Source organism: Rhinoraja longicauda, chromosome 14 (genome assembly GCF_053455715.1).
Source record: "Rhinoraja longicauda isolate Sanriku21f chromosome 14, sRhiLon1.1, whole genome shotgun sequence".
NCBI lineage: Eukaryota > Metazoa > Chordata > Chondrichthyes > Rajiformes > Arhynchobatidae > Rhinoraja > Rhinoraja longicauda.
Window position 1 is genome coordinate 9,878,388 of NC_135966.1, and position 17,545 is coordinate 9,895,932.

A 17,545-nucleotide genomic window follows, 5' to 3' on the forward strand; every position below is an offset into this window, starting at 1 on the left:
CCGTTGAAATCGCCTATACTCAAGTGTACTACGCAAAGAAGCGCAACGGCCGCCATTTTAGTAGGCAAACCCCGCCGTTCGCTATGCCTCTCGCAGTGTAATCAGCGTTGTGGGGGAACAGTATGTGTGATGATACCATTAAAATGCAGAATATATCTCATCTATGAATTCACAGATTTTTGTTATTTTTCTTTTTAAATGTCTCTGCAAGTTTCTGCCTACTAAAATGGCGCCGTGACGTACTACGCTCCGGTTTTGAGGGTCGAGTGGTCTATCTTGTTCCTCTAGTATCTTTGATTCCACCTCTCCAGTGTGTGAGGTGGGAGGAGCAGCGTTGCGGTTCTGACCTCCGGCCGTGAGGGGGGGTGGTGGGTGGGAGGCCCGGGCACTGGGAGTCGAGCGACCCCGGCCCTCACTTCCTGCCTCCCGCGGTGGAGGCGGAGATCGGTTGGTTGTTCGGCGGCAGCGGTGGCACCGGGACCTGGGCCACGGCGACTCTCCGACATGGGGCGGGAATCCAGGTACGGAGACGGGCGGCGCTGCCCCCGCCACCGTCGTCGCGTAGTAGGGATTGGCCCCGTCGAGGAGAACGGTTAACGGTTGGCCGGCGCGCGGGCGGGCCGGCGGTGTAGGCCCCGAGTCACATACGGAGCCCCTGTGCTGGGTAACGGTGTCTCCTCGGGACACCGAGCTCCGGCCCCCCCGGGATACGGAGCTCCGGCCCCTGGGCCCCTGAGATACGGCGCCTCACGACCCCGAGATACGATACTCCGTAACGCCGGGATACGGAGCACCCCCCGCCCGCCCCCGAGATACGGAACTGCAAAATCTAACAGGGCAATAATGGGCTAAGTTATTTGAAATGGGTTCAAAACACCAAGTGTGGGTGAAACTCAGTGGATCGGGTAGCATCTGTGGACGGAATGGATGGATAGATGACGAAGGATATTCCTTTGAGGAAGGATATTCCTACTATTGCTATTTACTATGTTAATTCCCGGAATGGCGGGACTGTCATATGTTAAAAGACTGGAGCGACTAGGCTTGTATACACTGGAATTTAGAAGGATGAGAGGAGATCTTATCGAAACGTGTAAGATTATTAAGGGGTTGGACACGTTAGAGGCAGGAAACATGTTCCCAATGTTGGGGTAGTCCAGAACAAGTTTAAGAATAAGGGGTAGGCCATTTAGAACTGAGATGAGGAAAAACTTTTTCAGTCAGAGAGTTGTGAATCTGTGGAATTCTCTGCCTCAGAAGGCAGTGGAGGCCAATTCTCTGAATGTATTCAAGAGAGAGCTCTTAAGGATAGCGGAGTTAGGGGGTAAGGGGAGAAGGCAGGAACGGGGTACTGATTGAGAATGATCAGCCATGTTCACATTGAATGGTGATGCTGGCTCGAAGGGCCGAATGGCCTCCTCCTGCACCTATTGTCTATGACATTTTGGGTCGGGACCCTTCTTCAGACTGATTGTAGTGCGGTCTCAATAAATGGGTCTTAATAAGGAATTATTAAATAGAATAATAATAAACGTGCAATAGAAACTCAACAGATCTGAAGATGGGCCCCGACCTGAAAAGTGTGGTAGGGAACTGCGGATGCTGATTTATTCTGAAATTATATGCAAAATGATGGAGCAGGACAGGCAGATTCTCCTCTCCAGAGATGCGGCCTGTTCCGCTGTGTTACTCCAGCATTTTGTGTGTATTCCTGACCTGAAACATCGCCTGTCCGTTCCTTCCACAGATGCTGACTGACCCATTGAGTTCCTCCAGCACTTTGTCTTTTTGCACAGTTTCAGCTTCTGCAGTCCCGCGTGTCTTAACGAAATTGGTTCCTTTGACTTCTGTGCTGTTGAAAAATTAGATATAGATTTTGTATCCACTAAAACATGCACATGTTGGTGCCAGATGATAACAGTAATTGTTATTTTAGAATCAGAATTTTTTGCTTTGTTAGTTGTGATTCATTTCTTTGTTTGTGTATTAAACTACTTTATAGCTGTATGCCACAGAGTGTGCCAAATGTCAGAAAAATCAATGTGTTCATTGGTGCAGATGTTCAGTTGTCTCGTGTACCGAGGTACAGTAAAAAGCTTTTGTCGCGTGCTAACCAGTCAGTGGAAAGACAATACATGATTACAATCGAGCCATTCACAGTGCACAAAGAATAGATGCTGTGGATAGACACTGGAAATCTGTGAGATTAAAGTAAAGTGTTTAAATACTCAGCAAGTCAGGCAGCATCTTTGGGAAGAGAAATGCTTCATGTCTCAGGTCAGGATCCTTTGCGAAGAATGGAGAAGTTAGAAAGCAGACATATTTTAGTTAGAAGTATAGGCACAGTTTAGTTTAGAGATACAACATGGAAAAGGACCTTTCTGCCCACTAAGTCCAGCGATTCCCGATGTTTGTCGACGCCCTTTACTCTTACATACTTGTACAGTATGTAAACAAAGAATTCATACCAAGTACATGTGACAATAAAGAATCAATCAATCACTAATGCCATCCTACACACTAGGGGCAATTGACAATTTTTACCGAAGCCAATTAACCTACAAACCTGTACGTCTTTGGAGTGTGGAAGGCACCCGGGGAAAATCCTCGCGGTTACGGGGAGAACATGAAAACTCTGTACAGACAGCAACCGTAGTCGGGATCAAACCTGCGTCTCTGGCGCTGTAAGGCGGCAGCTGTGCCACCGCGCCGCCTTTCAGGTCTTCACCAGCATGCAACACAATCGTGGGTGAACATTCACTTCAGTACCCTGTCCTTGCAAAACTCTCTGTTCCCTGTGAATGACCCCACATGCTTGAAATGATTTGCCCTACGATGCAAGGTCCCACATGGTAGGCTAGTCTGCGATTAATTCCCATAGCTTGCCATCAAGTAGAGTTTAAGTTCGATAAAAGGAATATCTGTCCTAAGGTAAAGACTTAAGAAATTGAATGTTGCAAGTAATGGTGATCCTAGCTTTGAAAGAGCTGTGAAGTTTTGTTATTTACATTTGATCTGTTTGGAGGAATTGTGACTAGGAAATGAATGAAAAGAGGAGAGAGCAGCGGAATGCCAAAACATTCTGAAGTTCAAAACCCTTCAAATGCTGGATATCTGAAATAAATCAATGTGTTGCAAATACTTGTCTTTGTGTGTTCAACTTCAGACAGCTTTTCTAGAGAGGAAAAAATCGAACTAACAATTAGAAATGTTTGAGTTTGAAGAAGGGTCTGAAATGTCACCCAGCCATTTTCTCCACAGATGCTGTCTGTCCCGATGAGTTACTCCAGCATTTTGTGTCTATCGGCAGAATTACCACTAAGTTGATGACCTGTCCTTATGACTGCCGACTTCTGAAATACATTGGAAAATTTGATATTGCTAGAATTCAGTGTGAACTCCCGAGGGCTGTTGAAAGTCGTTGCTATTTGAGATTACTTTTGGTTTCCTTGGAATTGTATGAGGTCAAAGACCTGTCGCAGTGGGATACAGAATTAAATTGAAACTCGGCATTCTGGAAAATGGAAGTTGTGATTCATGACCTGTGATCTGCGAATTGATAGATTTAATTTAACAAGTTGGTGATTTAATGAATGGTTTTAATTTGAATTGAATATAATTAACAAGTTATTACTTGTTATATTTAATTATATTAAATATATTAATAGCACAAGGAAAAATAAATGTAAACAGTTAAATGGAGACATAGTTACAAAGTAATCAAGGTCGGCAACTAAATGTCATGAGGAATATGAGTAGAATAAGGGCATTCGGCCCATCAAGTCTACTCTGCCATTCAATCATGGCTGATCTATCTCTCCTCCATTCTGCTGCCTTCTCCCCATAACCTCTGACACCTGTACTAATCAAGAATCTATTTATCTTTGCCGTAAAAATATCCACTGAATATAGATGAGATTAGGTAAATTCGAAGAGATGGCAAAATGGGAAAGGGCATGGGTGACATTGATTTTAATGAATGGGATATAGACAGTAAATCTTAGCTAAAAAAATCAGGAAATAGAATCTGTGTTGATAGAGACCAATACCTGGAATAGGCAGATTGTCTTTGGAAAGATTGAATTGAATAAATGTTTTGAATTGAATACATTTTATTAGCCAAGTATGTATACATACAAGGAATTTGCCTTGGTGTATTGTTCGCAAGGATAACAACATGAGATACAGTAGACAATTAAAAATAAAACGCTATAATTTAAACATGAAGAATAAAATAAAATACCAGAGCAAAAGGAGGCTACAGACTTTTGGCCGTTGAGTCAAGCTACTGCTCGTGGGGAAAAAACTGTTTTTATGAATGGTTAACGACATGGTTAGGACTGGTAAGGCTTATTCTCTGGAGTTTGAAGCAATATGTGACTTGTTTGAAGCATATAAGATCCTAAGGGATCTCAACGGGGTGAATGTGGAGTGGATTTAAACTTTGGAGAAACAGGCAACTGTTTGGCCCACCGAGTCCAAGCTGACCAGTGATCACCCTGTACACTTGCACTATCCCTCACATTAGGGACAATTTACAATTTTCTTTACCAAAGGCAATTAACTTACAAACCTGTGTAAGATGGAATTGCAGATGCTGGTTTACACTGAAGATAGACACAAAATGCTGGAGTAACTCAGCGGGTCAGGCAGCATCTCTGGAGAAAAGGAATAGGTGACGTTTTGGGTGGAGAACCTTCATCAGACCCTACAAAGTTGTATGTTTTTTGGAGTGTTGGAGGAAACCAGAACACCCTGAGAAAACCCATGCGGTCACAGGGAGAGCGTACAGACTCCATACCAGCAGCACCCATAGTCAGGATCGAACCCAGGTCTTTGACGCTGTAAGGCTGCAACTCCGCTGATGCAACACTGCTTCCCTGTGAGATGTTTCCTCCTGTAAGAGAATCTAATAACCGGAAGTTTCTGATTTAAAAAAAATGATGTAGGAGAAGAAAGTTGACTTTCCTATAAGAAATATATAAGCTGATGCGACTCTTTTCCTATTCATGGATCAAGATGTCCTACTGAAATTGAAAATGTATAATTCCCCAGGCATTACAGGAAGCGATCTGCATCCAGAGGCCGTTCTGGAAGCCGGTCCAGGAGCCGTTCGCCTGCTGAGAAACGGTCTAAGCTTGGGGACACCCGAGGTCGTTCGCGGAGCAGGGAGCGCGATCGGAGAAGGGATCGCTCTCGCAGCCGAGATAGGAGACGGTCACGGTCACGGGAACGGAAAAGGCTCAGGTGAGGATCTGACCCTTTGTGTAGCAACAATGTCTCAGTTTATTGTAAGAGAGGTAACGAGGTGGCACAGACAACTCTTTGAAAGCATTGCAGCTTATTGCAAATACTTATTAGAAATGAGCAACTATTCGTAATTAGATGAGAATGATTAGGTTGCAAATTGATTTGAAACTAGAAGAATTAGATTAATGTTGTGGCAATAATTTCATTAAAAAATAAGCATCCTATTGGTGAATTGTGAATTCGGTAAGAAACTTGCTGATACTTGGATTTTTTAAAAGATGCCAAAGCAAATTTTCCATTTTAATTGCCACAATTTTTAGTTGCTCCTTTGGAGATTTTATCTGTTCATAATTTGAATGTTAAAATAAAATATATAAAACCACATCGACCTTTTAGTTTAATTTACAGATTATACATTTTTACTCGCTCCCAGAAATTGATTGCTTAGCAGTTTGAGCGGGAACAGCTTTAATATTTACAGTAATATTCACTCACAGGGCATTGTGCTAGTATTATTTATAATGAAGTCATCCAGATTTTGTGAAACAATTATTAAATCATTTATCCTTAATCAAATTTCTCTAAGGTGAATCGCTTAAGTAATTAAGTTATTGGCCATAGGTAGTATTTTTCATTTTTTTCACTATTGTGCTGAGCTATCTTAACTACTAATTTAATTTGATGCTGTTAGGTCAGCGATAACTAGTAATGATGAGATTAGAAGAATGCACATTCAAAAAAGATGTTGATTCAAATAGCTGTTGCTTTATCTTATCATATCATATATATATACAGCCGGAAACAGGCCTTTTCGGCCCACCAAGTCCGTGCCGCCCAGCGATCCCCGTACATTAACACTATCCTACACCCACTAGGGACAATTTTTACATTTACCCAGCCAATTATAATGTTGAGTTTTTTAATGTAATGCAGGAATGTTGTTCAGCTGGAAATACCTTGTAGTTCTATAATTTGCTTTAATTATAATTAATTAAATTTATTATTAAATTTAATTTATTACGTTTATTATTACATTTAATTTTTTTACAGCGTAAACTATTGTAATATGGTTAAAATTTGAGCCATTTAATCTTTTAAAATATGCAAGAAAAATAGTACATTGGAGTGGTGAAGTTATATGTTTCTTAAGAATATGATGCTTTTACCCAGCCAAATTATTCTGATAATGCTGTTAATATTAGAATGAATAGAAATATTGTATTGTATTGTAAAGAGAAGCTTCTGAGAATGGCGACATCCATTCAGAATATAATGAATACTAGACAAAGTGGACCCGTTGGGCCCAAACCTTTCCTGCATTGGTGCAGCACCCTGTCCTCCTCCCCTCTCTCCTGAACCCCGCTCTCCCTTCTCCCCCACTCCCTCCTCCCCTCCCCCTCCCCTTCTTTTAAACTTAAAATGTGAACAACTTTAAAAATATAATACCGATTTCAATAAAACTACTTGCATTATCACTAAAGTGACAATGGTGAGTGAGGTGGGCCTAAAATTATCGCGCTATCGTGTACCGTTTTGGCTGAAGTTCAGTCACAAACAAGATAACAAACGAGAGTTTTAGTATATAGATTCCAATGCATGTTCTGGTAGATTGTGACATTGATGACTGATTAATTTGTGCATTTTCTGTTCAGCTCTCTCTCCTTATGTCGGCATGTCCTGAAGTGTTCATCATATTTATTTTGATATTTACTACAATAAACTGCATGAATTTAGATTTTGTATTATCTCTTGAGGCATCTCTTTCTGTCCAGGATTACATGATATCCTCTAACTAGTTTTCTTACATGCACCTCCCATCTGTAATCTATTCATCGTAGAATGTGACAGATTAACATTAATAATGATTATAATTGGACTGAATGCATGAGACTTTATGGTAAGGGTACTTTGGCATGATCCTTTCTTTCCAGCAGTGGTTTTCTTTTGAGGGTCAACATATCCCATTTTCCCACCCCTGACTAAGTTTTGGTTGGGCAGCCAAACCCATGCCTTATGTTGCTGTGATGTTAGCACTCACCATATCATTAGCTGGTGAATGTTCTTGTGTTTCTTTTTTCCATTTGCATTGGAATGTGTTTTGTACAAATAGGAAAATTTCAAAGCCTGTGAAACCTGGCTAATATTGCAGAGCCTCTTAGAGCTCTTGTATGATTATAAATGTGAATATTGTCCCTAATCTGTTGTACAAATAGCAGCAGCACTGTGGAAGCCAGAAAACTAACCATTTTATATATCCACTGCAAAATGTAAAGCTGAATATAATTTACTCTTGACTGTGATTTATTTTCCACTTTCTTTCCAATTGTTTAATTTTATCTTGCACAGAACACCACAGAGATGCAGAATGTCAGTGGTCATTTCAAAGTGAGTAGCTAGTAATTTAACCTTTAAGCAAACTTTCCCGAGTCAGAAAATTGTGGATTCTGTTCCCATGCCAGAATCATAACAATTTAAAGAATACTGAAATTTCAATATTAAGACAGTGTTGTTGTTAGAGGTTCGGTCTAATGTAATCATAACGTAATCAGCCAAAACATTATGACCACCCGCCTAATATGCTGTTGGTCCTCCGTGTGCAGCCCCATACGCAGCAAGGTGCGATGCACTGTGTATTGTGACACATTTCTCCCATGACCACCATTACAATTTTCTGTGATTTGTGCCACAGGAGACCTGTCGGTTCAGAACAGACAGGATAGCCATCGTAGCCCTCGCGCATCAATGAGCCTTGGGCGCCCAACACCCTGTCGCCGGTTTGTACCTCCTCGGACCACTGTCGGTAGGCACTCACCACTGCTAACCGGGAGCACCCCACAAGTCTTGCCATTTCAGAGATGCCCTCACCCAGTCATCTAACCATAACAACTTGGCCCTTGTCAACGTCACTCAGGTCTTTACTCCTGCCCATTTCTCCTGCATCCAACACATCAACTTCAAGAACTGACTGTTCACTTGCTGCCTAATATATCCCACCCCTTGACAGGTGCCATTGTAACAAGATAATCATGTCATGTTATGCCACTTCGCCTGTCAGTGGTCATAATGTTTTGGCTGATCGGTGTATGGTAATAAATCAGTCTGAAGAAGGATGTCGACCCGAAACGTCACCCATTCCTTCTCTCCTGAGATGCTGCCTGACCTGCTGAGTTACTCCAGCATTTTGTGGTAATAAATCACGGTCCTGTCAGCAACCTCTGATAGATACATGGATAAAGCTATTTTCAAAGAATATTAAATTCATTTCATGGTGGTTTGGCCAACATTTATTGTTCACCCAACACTAAAAAGATGATTTAGCAATTTATTTCATTAGAGTTTGCAAAACATTTCTAAGTGCAATTTGCCTAATTACAGCATTAAATATACTGGAACTATAATTTGTTGCCTGTGAAGTGCATTAGGAAATTCAAAGAATGAAAATGTCGTGTAAATATGTTTTTTCATCTTTATGCATTTTTAGCACTTTTAGTGTTAAATTTAGATTTTTGTTGCTAATAACCTTTTTTTCGACTGAATACAAAACTGAAAAAGTACATTGATTTAATATGTTCCCACACCAAGGTCTTATTACGTGCAGTTAGTTGGTTGAGAATGTCATGAGAAAGTCAGAAAAGGGCACCCATGCACAGATTTGCATGTGATGCAAATAGTTAATGGACTGCTAAATTCAAAGCCATCTGAGATATGGGGAAGACTGATGTGTGTTTACATTTGGATTTGATTGTACAAGATAAGATTACATATTTTCAGATTGCAACTGTTAAGGATTAACCATCTGGTACTAAACTACTGAAGATTTGAATAAAGGTTTGAATTTTCCTAGTCGTTAAAGTATAAACACTTCCATTGTAGGCGATCTCGTAGCCGAGAGAGGAGAAGGTCTCGCAGTCGAGAGAAACGCCGCTCGCTGAGCAGAGGTCGAAACCGTCGCTCACACTCTCAGCCACACTCCCGGAGCCGGAGTAAGAGCAAAGAGAGAAGGTAATAAACGGGCAGGATTCATTCGTTCCAAACATCAGATGAACAAGAAATTAAGAATCAAATGTGCAGCAAGGTACTGCATATAAGAAAATAACTGCAGATGCTGGTACAAATCGATTTATTCCAGCATTTTGTGTTTATTTTCATTACAAACCAGTATACTGCATATATAAGAAAATAACTGCAGATGCTGGTACAAATCGATTTATTCACAAAATGCTGGAGTAACTCAGCAGGTCAGGCAGCATCTCGGGAGAGAAGGAATGGGTGACGTTTCGGGTCGAGACCCTTCTTCAGACTGATGTCGGGGGTGGGACAAAGGAAGGATATAGGTGGAGACAGGAAGATAGAGGGAGATCTGGGAAGGAGGAGGGGAAGGGAGGGACAGAGGAGCTATCTGAAGTTGGAGAAGTCGACGTTCATACCACCGGGCCGCAAACTGCCCAAACTGCATATACTGGTTTGTAATGAAAATAAACACAAAATGCTGGAGTAACTCAGTGGGTCAGACATCACCTCTGGAGAAAAAGAATACACAGCTTAAACTACACAGTTTAAGAATAAGGGGTAGGCCATTTAGAACAGAGATGAGGAAAAACATTTTTAGTCAGAGAGTTGTGAATCTGGAATTCTCTGCCTCAGAGGGCAGTGGAGGCCAATTCTCTGAATACATTCAAGAGAGAGCTAGATAGAGCTCTTAAGGATAGCGGAGTCAGGGGGTATGGGGAGAAAGCAGGAACGGGGTACTGATTGAGAATGATCAGCCATGATCACATTGAATGGCGGTGCTGCCTCGAAGGGCCGAATGGCCTACTCCTGCACCTATTGTCTATTGTCTATTAATAGATGACGTTTCGGGAAGAAGGGGTTCCACCCTAAAGATCAGATTTGTTCTTTAATAGTAGTCGTTAAAGGACGTTGCATAAAGGGAGGTTATTTTTCTCCATATGGGATTAACCTTTGAACCTGTTAAAAGGTTTTAAATCTTTAAATAATTGTGTGCAAATTCAATAACTTGACCAATTGTTTAGCAACTGGTTGATTTCATTTTTATTCTGCCATGTATACAAGGGACCTGCATACTGGTGCTAGGCTACAATCACTGTTATGTGTAGAATAAATTGAGTAGTGCATGTTGTATTACCTATGATGTGAATGTGGGACATAGTGAAGCACAGGAACAGTCCTTCAGCCCGCAAGGTCTGTGCCAAACATGATGCCAAGAGAGAGGATAGAGTTAATATGGGGAGGGAGTGGGAGAGTCTATGACTACAGGTCATAGTCTCAGATTTAAAGGACTTTTCTTTTGGAGGAAGATAAGAAATTTATTTAGTCAGAGGGTGGTGAATCCGTGGAATTATTTGCCACAGAAGGCTGTGGAGGCCAAGTCAGTGGATATTTTTAAGGCAGAGATAGATGTCAGAGGTTATGGGGAGAAGGCAGGTGAATGGGGTTAGGAGGGAGAGATAGATCAGCCACGATCGAATGACGGACTAGACTTGATGGGCCGAATGGCTTAATTCTACTCCTATTCTTTATGAGTTAATGATAAACTAATCTCTTCTGCCTGCATTTGGTCCATATACCTCAATTTCTTACAGATCAACGTGCCTATGCGCACGCCTCTTAAACACCATATCGTGTCTGCCTCCACCACCATCCTTGGTCGAACTTTCCAGGCTCTCACCATCCTCTGTGTAAAACAAAAATTGCCCCGCATATCTCCTTTAAACATTGCCCCTCTCACCTTAAAGCTAAGCCTCAGGTTTTTGACATTTCCATCCTAAGAAAAAAGTTCTGACGGTCTGCTGTCTGACTGATAAATCTTTCCATCAACGTTCTCTGCTTTCAACAGGATGTTGGTTTGGGGAAATTGTGTGCTCGCGTTACCTTTCCTCAGGATCCATACCATGAGTGTAGAAACTAGTAGACCTGTATTTCAACTGTTAACATGTTTAATCAGTCCGTTTTGTTGATTATAACTGGTTTTTCCACTATTCCATCAGCCTATTTTTACTATTATACTGCACTCTTAATCACATATTGGGAATGGTTCAAATTAATTTGGCTGAATAAAGGGCTATAGAATATGTATACAACTATGTGGGGAGGTAGAGATAATGATTGGAAGAAAACTAGCACTGTACAGTAGGTAAGCAGGCATGGAATGCAAGGGTACTTTGCTTCTATTTAATTATAAAATTTACACAATCACAAAATTTCATTGCTTTGTTATGAGAGCACCTCACCCATGCAGCTGATAAATAATCCTGCTAGAGAGGACTTTTGATCCAGTAGGAAGGAAGTAATCCAATTGCTTCACTAATTTCCTGTATCATGGAATGGTGCACATCAGGAAATAGTCCATTGTGCATTTATCAGGTTTAAAAAAGGCATTGTTATTTGGTCTGACCTGTAGGTTTACAGCTGCTCATGCTTGATTGCCTTCTGAAGCAGCCTAGCAAGCCGCCTTGTCCTGTCCAGAATAAAAATAATAATATTTAGTCGATAATCTTGCCTGGGTATAGGACAGCTATATTTTGCATTATTGGTTGATGTTTTTCCTCCTGTACAATTTCGTAAATGTATATTGGGTGGTTTTTGAGCTACTTCAGATGATGTAAAACTGTCCTGAGTATCCATTTACATTTAGGATAGTAATGGTCCATTATAGTTGACCTGAACATTTCTGATTAATAGTGAAGGTTATTGTGTGGGGGAATCGGGTGGTATTCTTGTTTCTATAAGGCCGCATGAAAGTGGGTTGATGAATATCTTTTTCCTAAAAGAAAAACCCACAAAACTTTGGAATCTAAACTATGAACAGAGAGTCAATAGTTCGGCAGCATCTGTGGCCAGAAAAGCAAATTAGCATTCAAGGCAATTACGTTTCATCAGTTAACCCAGTGTGCCTTGGAGTAATTATCTTTTATGTTTTCTAGATCAAAATCCAAAGACCGTGTAGAAGCTAACAATGAGGCTGTGAAAGAAAAGAAAAAGGAGGAGAAAGATGATGACAAAGACGTCAGTGTAAGTGAAAGTAGAAATAAAGACGCTATTGTTTTGCGGTGACCTTTCATCGCCCTGGAGCATCTCAAAGACCTTGCATCCAACTCAAGTACCTGGAATGTGGTCATGTTCATGTTATAGGAGCAGAATTAGGCTATTTGGCCCATCAAGTTTACTCCGCCATTCAATCATGATCTATCGTTCCCTCCCAACCCCATTCTCCTGCCTTCTCCTCATAACCCCTGTACTAATCAAGAATCTATCCATCTCTGCCTTAATAAATATCTATTGACTTGGCCTCCACAGCCTTCTGTGGGTCACAGTTATAATGTTGAGAAATCCAGTAACTAATTTGCACAAAGCAACACACCAAAGGCAGCAAAGTAGTAAATGACTGAATTATCAGTTTACACTAATAGGGACGAAAAAATTACAGATGCTGGAATTCTGAAATGAAAAGAAAATGCTGCAAATGACAGATCGGGCAATATCCATGGGAAACAATTATAGACTTAACTGCAAGTGCTGAAGGACCTCAGCATGTCAGGCAGCAACTGTGGAGAGAATGGACAGATGTAGTTTCAGATCAGGACCTTTCTTCAGATTGTCCATTCCCTCCACGGATGCTGACTGACCTGCTGAGTTCTTCCATCGTTTTGTGTTTTTGCCAAGATTCCAGCATCTGCAGTCCCTTGTGCCTCGAAAAAATATCACAATTTGTTTCCACAGGCAACCCAAACAGCCTTAACATATTCAGGACAATTACTTACAGCAAACCTATTTCTGATGAAAGCTTGCCAATCTGAAATGTTAACTTTTTTTCCTCTCCCCCTCCCGCCTAACTGCTGAGGGTGTCTAGTATTTTCCATTCATATTTCAGTTCATGCTCTTGGTTGAGAGCTTGCTATAGTCAAAACACCAGAAATTTTCAATACAAAACAGAATATTGCAGGTAACAGAAAGGTCCAATAAGTACAAATCAGACAGAATCTGTGGAGAGTGTCAACTCATGGCCCACATTGTTTCTTTCTCTGCCGGCTTGCAACATTTACTCAGTTGGCTAATACTGGCCTGATAATAGCTCTCCACAGCCATGTCTTTAGTTTCTGTGGTTCTGGTTTCTTGCCTTTATATAACGTGGCAAATGTGGTCAGAAGCAGGTTATTAGTGCGGTGCCAATAAGTAAGATGTGTGCTGATTTTATTTTTTGGCCTCGCCCCTGTTTTCCCATCCAATTCCCATAACTATTGATTTCCTGTGCAGTATTGAAATATCTCTCTCAGCCTTTAATATACTTGTTATGTATTAAGCAGCCTTTGGACTGATTCTAAGGAGAAATTCCTCTTCATTTCAATCTTGGTTTAGAGAAACAGCGCGGAAACAGGCACTTTGGCTCACCAAGTCTGTGCCGACCAGCGATCCCTGCACATTAACACTATCCTACACACACTAGGGACAATTTACACATGGCTGTGGCTGAACCCTCATTCCCAGTCTATGCCCCCAAGCACTGAACTCCTTTACGTGGCATAACATTTTAGCAAGTAAGAATAATCTGCACAAACAATCATAAATCTAAAGTTAGAAGCACAGGTACTCCACTGATTTTCCAGCACCCTTGGTGCAAGAGCCTTGCCAGATTATCCATTTTGCCGCACCAACAAAGGTAAAATAATAATAATAATTAAACAATACACCTCTGACCCACTAATTATACCCCCCCTGTGTCACTAAAGCACCATGGACTGATAGAAACTTAAATAAAACAAATATATGTAAATTAAATCTGAATTAACTCATTGATAAAATACATTAGTGCAGATCTAAGTGACACAGGTTTGATACAGAAGCCATAGCTATGGTTAAATGTTAGCAAAATAAGCTAAGAATCACACAATTTTGGGGACCACCACCAAATGTGAACAATTAACTATTTCGGGATGGATGGACACATCCCGAAAGAGCGCTCGCCACATGCAATCCCATCTGTGGCCGCCCAGTGAACTAGTCTGGTGGTCGCGGGTATTTCAAATGCACTCTCATAATTTTGTCCAGGTTAAAGAAAACGCCAGACCATCAGATGCGGGAAAATTGGTGGTGTACCAATGTGTACACATTTGATTTGTGAATATTATGGTTTCATACCCAGTAAAAATGCCTATTACATTATAGTTTACATTTAAATAATGCAACAACTTGTATCTGGATTTCTAAGTATCCATCTGTGCGCTGATTGTATAGCAATAAAACGAAAAGGCCTGATGATTACATTGACCACAGCAGAGAAATTTCCCAGCTGTAACATTAATAAAATCTCTTAATTTCTCAGAATTTTGAACAGAGCAAATTAGAGGAAGAAATGAGAAAACGGAAAGAACGCGTTGAAAAATGGAGGGAAGAACAACGCAAAAAGGTTGTGGAGAACATTGGTGAAATAAAGAGAGAACTTGAGGAGATGAAGCAGGGCAAAAAATGGAGTCTCGAGGATGATGAAGGTAAGATTGTTTATGTTGTTCAAGCTTCACGTGAATTTATGCATAAGATGATCCCTCAGTCATTAATTGGGCGTTTCCTGAGTTAATCTGGTTTAGCAAGGTGGTTGAGGAAGGATATATTTACCATTTTGCTGATGTTGGATTTTGGGACACACGTTGACCCGCATATTGGGAGAAGACCTTTTTCATCATCTTGATAATAAACTAATGCCTGGGAATCTTTTTATGTCCGCCTGAGAGGATAGACATTGAACATCTAATCTCAAATGTGGTTCTATTATTCTTGATTGAAGCAGGAACTTGATCAACATTCAAGATTAGATTAGGCATGTGAATAAAATCGAAGAGGATGAGAAATGGAAGCAGTCCAATTGCAAGAGTGTAATGGATTCCAGTAAGGATAATATCTGGTTATTCTGTAGTGAGTGTCACGTATCATCCTGAAGCCTATCAATATCTAAAAGGTACTGACTAAGAGTGTAGAAACCAGGAGTTGCAGATGCTGGTTTACAACAACAAAAAAACTGTCTTAAGTGATGGAGTAACTCAGCCGGTCAGGAAGCATCCCTGGAGAACAAGGATAGGTGACGTTTTGGGTTGGAATCTTTCCTCAGACTGATTATGGGGGTGGGGGTGAGAAAGCTGGAAGAGAGGAGGTGCAGGACAAAGCACGGCAACTAATAGGTGAACATCGGTGGGGGGAGATTCCAGGCAGATGGTTGGACAAAGACCAGAGATGGAAAAAAACAGGTGGTGTGAGACAAAAGGATTGAAGAGTTGCAAATTCCGACACCTGAGGAAGGAATTTAGGGAGGGTAAAAAATAGGTAGACACAAAATGCTGGGGCAACTCAGCGGATCAGGCAGCATCTCTGGGGGAAAGGAATAGGTGACTGCATTTATTTTCCATGGCTTTAACCTAACTCTATTTTGAACTTTTGTGATTTAAACCGTCATAACACTTGGAAAATTTTGAGTAAACATTGACCTTGTACGTAACTTGGATGTCAGATTCTACTGTTTATTTGAACAGATGATGAAGATGAAATCGCTGAAGGTGAAAAAGAAGAAGTTGAGGACAATGAGGAATTGGACCCATTAGATGCTTACATGGAAGATATAAAGGAGGAAGTGAAGAAATTTAACATGGGAAGTGTAAAAGGAGGAAGTGAAAAGGTAATTGTTATCTTTTTTCCCCTCTCTACAAATTCCTAATGCTAAACCTGCTGTTTTTATTCCTTAGCAACGTGCAGGCTATTTTCAACTGAAAACACTTGCTTCTTAGATTAACAATGCAAGTCGCAGAATGTGTTTGTATAGTTGGACCTTGCACAGAATTCTACATGAAATCTGATCCCAATTTTTGTGCAGAAAGCCTAAAATGGCATCTTTATTCATTCACTGTTCAAGATGCATTGCTAAGGGAAGGTGGGAATTTATTACTCACTGCTCTTGCAAAAGTGGTGGTGAGCAACTTCTGTGAGGCGTTGCCACCCATTAGAGGAAGGCCTTCCTTCAATACTGTGGTTAGGGATTTCTGGGATTTAGATCCAGTGATGCTGAAGAAACAGTCTTAGGGAGAGACCGGTGAAAGGGACTGATCCTTGACTATGCTGGTGGCCGAGGCAGTGTGAAGTGTAGATGGAGGAATGGTTAGTCTACGTGATGGTCTGGGCTACGAACACAACTACCAAAGCATTCAGTAAAGCATCACGATAAAATGCGTTCTACAGTGCTTCTGTAGAAGTTGGTGAGGGTTGCTGGGGATATGCTGAACTTCCTAGGCCTTCTGAGGAAGCAGAGGCGTTGGTGTGCTTTCTTGGCCTTAGCTACGATGTCGCTGGTGCTGGATAAGTTGCTGGTGATATTTATTCCTAAGAACTTGGGAAGGAACTTGCAAGTTGTAGAGTTAAGCCTTGCTTATTTTGGTGGGAGAGCTTGTACATTTTTGGTCAGCCTGTTACAGGAAAAATGTTGTCGAGCTGGAAAGGGTTCAGAGGAAAATCGAATTTTAATGTTTTGGCTCATAAACATTTGCATGTCAGTTGCATGAGCCATGTTGTGCTGAGCAAACCTGAGGTGTATTTGTATAATTATGTTTTTTTTTTATTGTTTCTGTGGCAGAAGTCAGGTTCGACTGTAATGAAAGTCATGACTGTAGTAACCACCAAAAAGCCACATTCCGAAATGGAGAAAAAGAAAGGAGAGCTGATGGAGAATGACCAGGATGCAATGGAGGTACGAGGAAGAATGCTTAAGTTTTCTATTAGCATCATTAAATGATCATCCCATTAACTCTTTTAAAGATTAATTCAAACCCATCTTGTTGTAAACAAATTTGTTTTTCTTTTTTCAACTGAGCAGTATTCTTCAGAAGAAGAGGAAGTTGATCTTCAGACTGCACTAACAGGATATCAGACTAAACAGAGGAAACTACTGGAACCTGTGGATCATGGGAAAATAGAGTATGACCCCTTTCGAAAGAACTTTTACGTTGAGGTTCCTGAACTTGCGAAGATGTCTGCCGAAGGTTGGTACTTGCAATCTTGGTGGGTGAACTTTATGGCGAGATGAGTATGGTGCTGTATTTTCCATTGTAATTCTTGGAATGCAATCATGAACTGTATTTTTTTTTGTGAAGAAGATTAGCTGCAATAAAACATCAAGATACTTGCATAATAAGGTTACATATGTTGTTTCTATAGACAATAGGTGCAGGAGGAAGCCATTCGGCCCTTCGAGCCAGCACCGCCATTCAATGTGATCATGGCTGATCATTCTCAATCAGTA

At 41.0% G+C, this 17,545-nt stretch overlaps 1 protein-coding gene across 2 annotated transcripts in view; it reads left to right on the forward strand.

The window, feature by feature from the left end:
- Positions 1–386: 386 nt before the first annotated feature.
- Positions 387–17,545, forward strand: part of ddx46 (DEAD (Asp-Glu-Ala-Asp) box polypeptide 46) — a 44,998-nt gene continuing 27,839 nt past the window's right edge. For both annotated transcript variants that reach the window (XM_078411394.1, XM_078411395.1), the window contains exons 1-9: positions 387–521; positions 5,056–5,247; positions 7,597–7,635; positions 9,124–9,252; positions 12,195–12,282; positions 14,591–14,756; positions 15,789–15,931; positions 16,880–16,993; positions 17,120–17,285. In XM_078411394.1, coding sequence (XP_078267520.1) covers positions 505–521; positions 5,056–5,247; positions 7,597–7,635; positions 9,124–9,252; positions 12,195–12,282; positions 14,591–14,756; positions 15,789–15,931; positions 16,880–16,993; positions 17,120–17,285 — 1,054 coding nt within the window. In that variant the 5' untranslated portion in view covers positions 387–504. The remainder of the gene's footprint in view (positions 522–5,055; positions 5,248–7,596; positions 7,636–9,123; positions 9,253–12,194; positions 12,283–14,590; positions 14,757–15,788; positions 15,932–16,879; positions 16,994–17,119; positions 17,286–17,545) is intronic.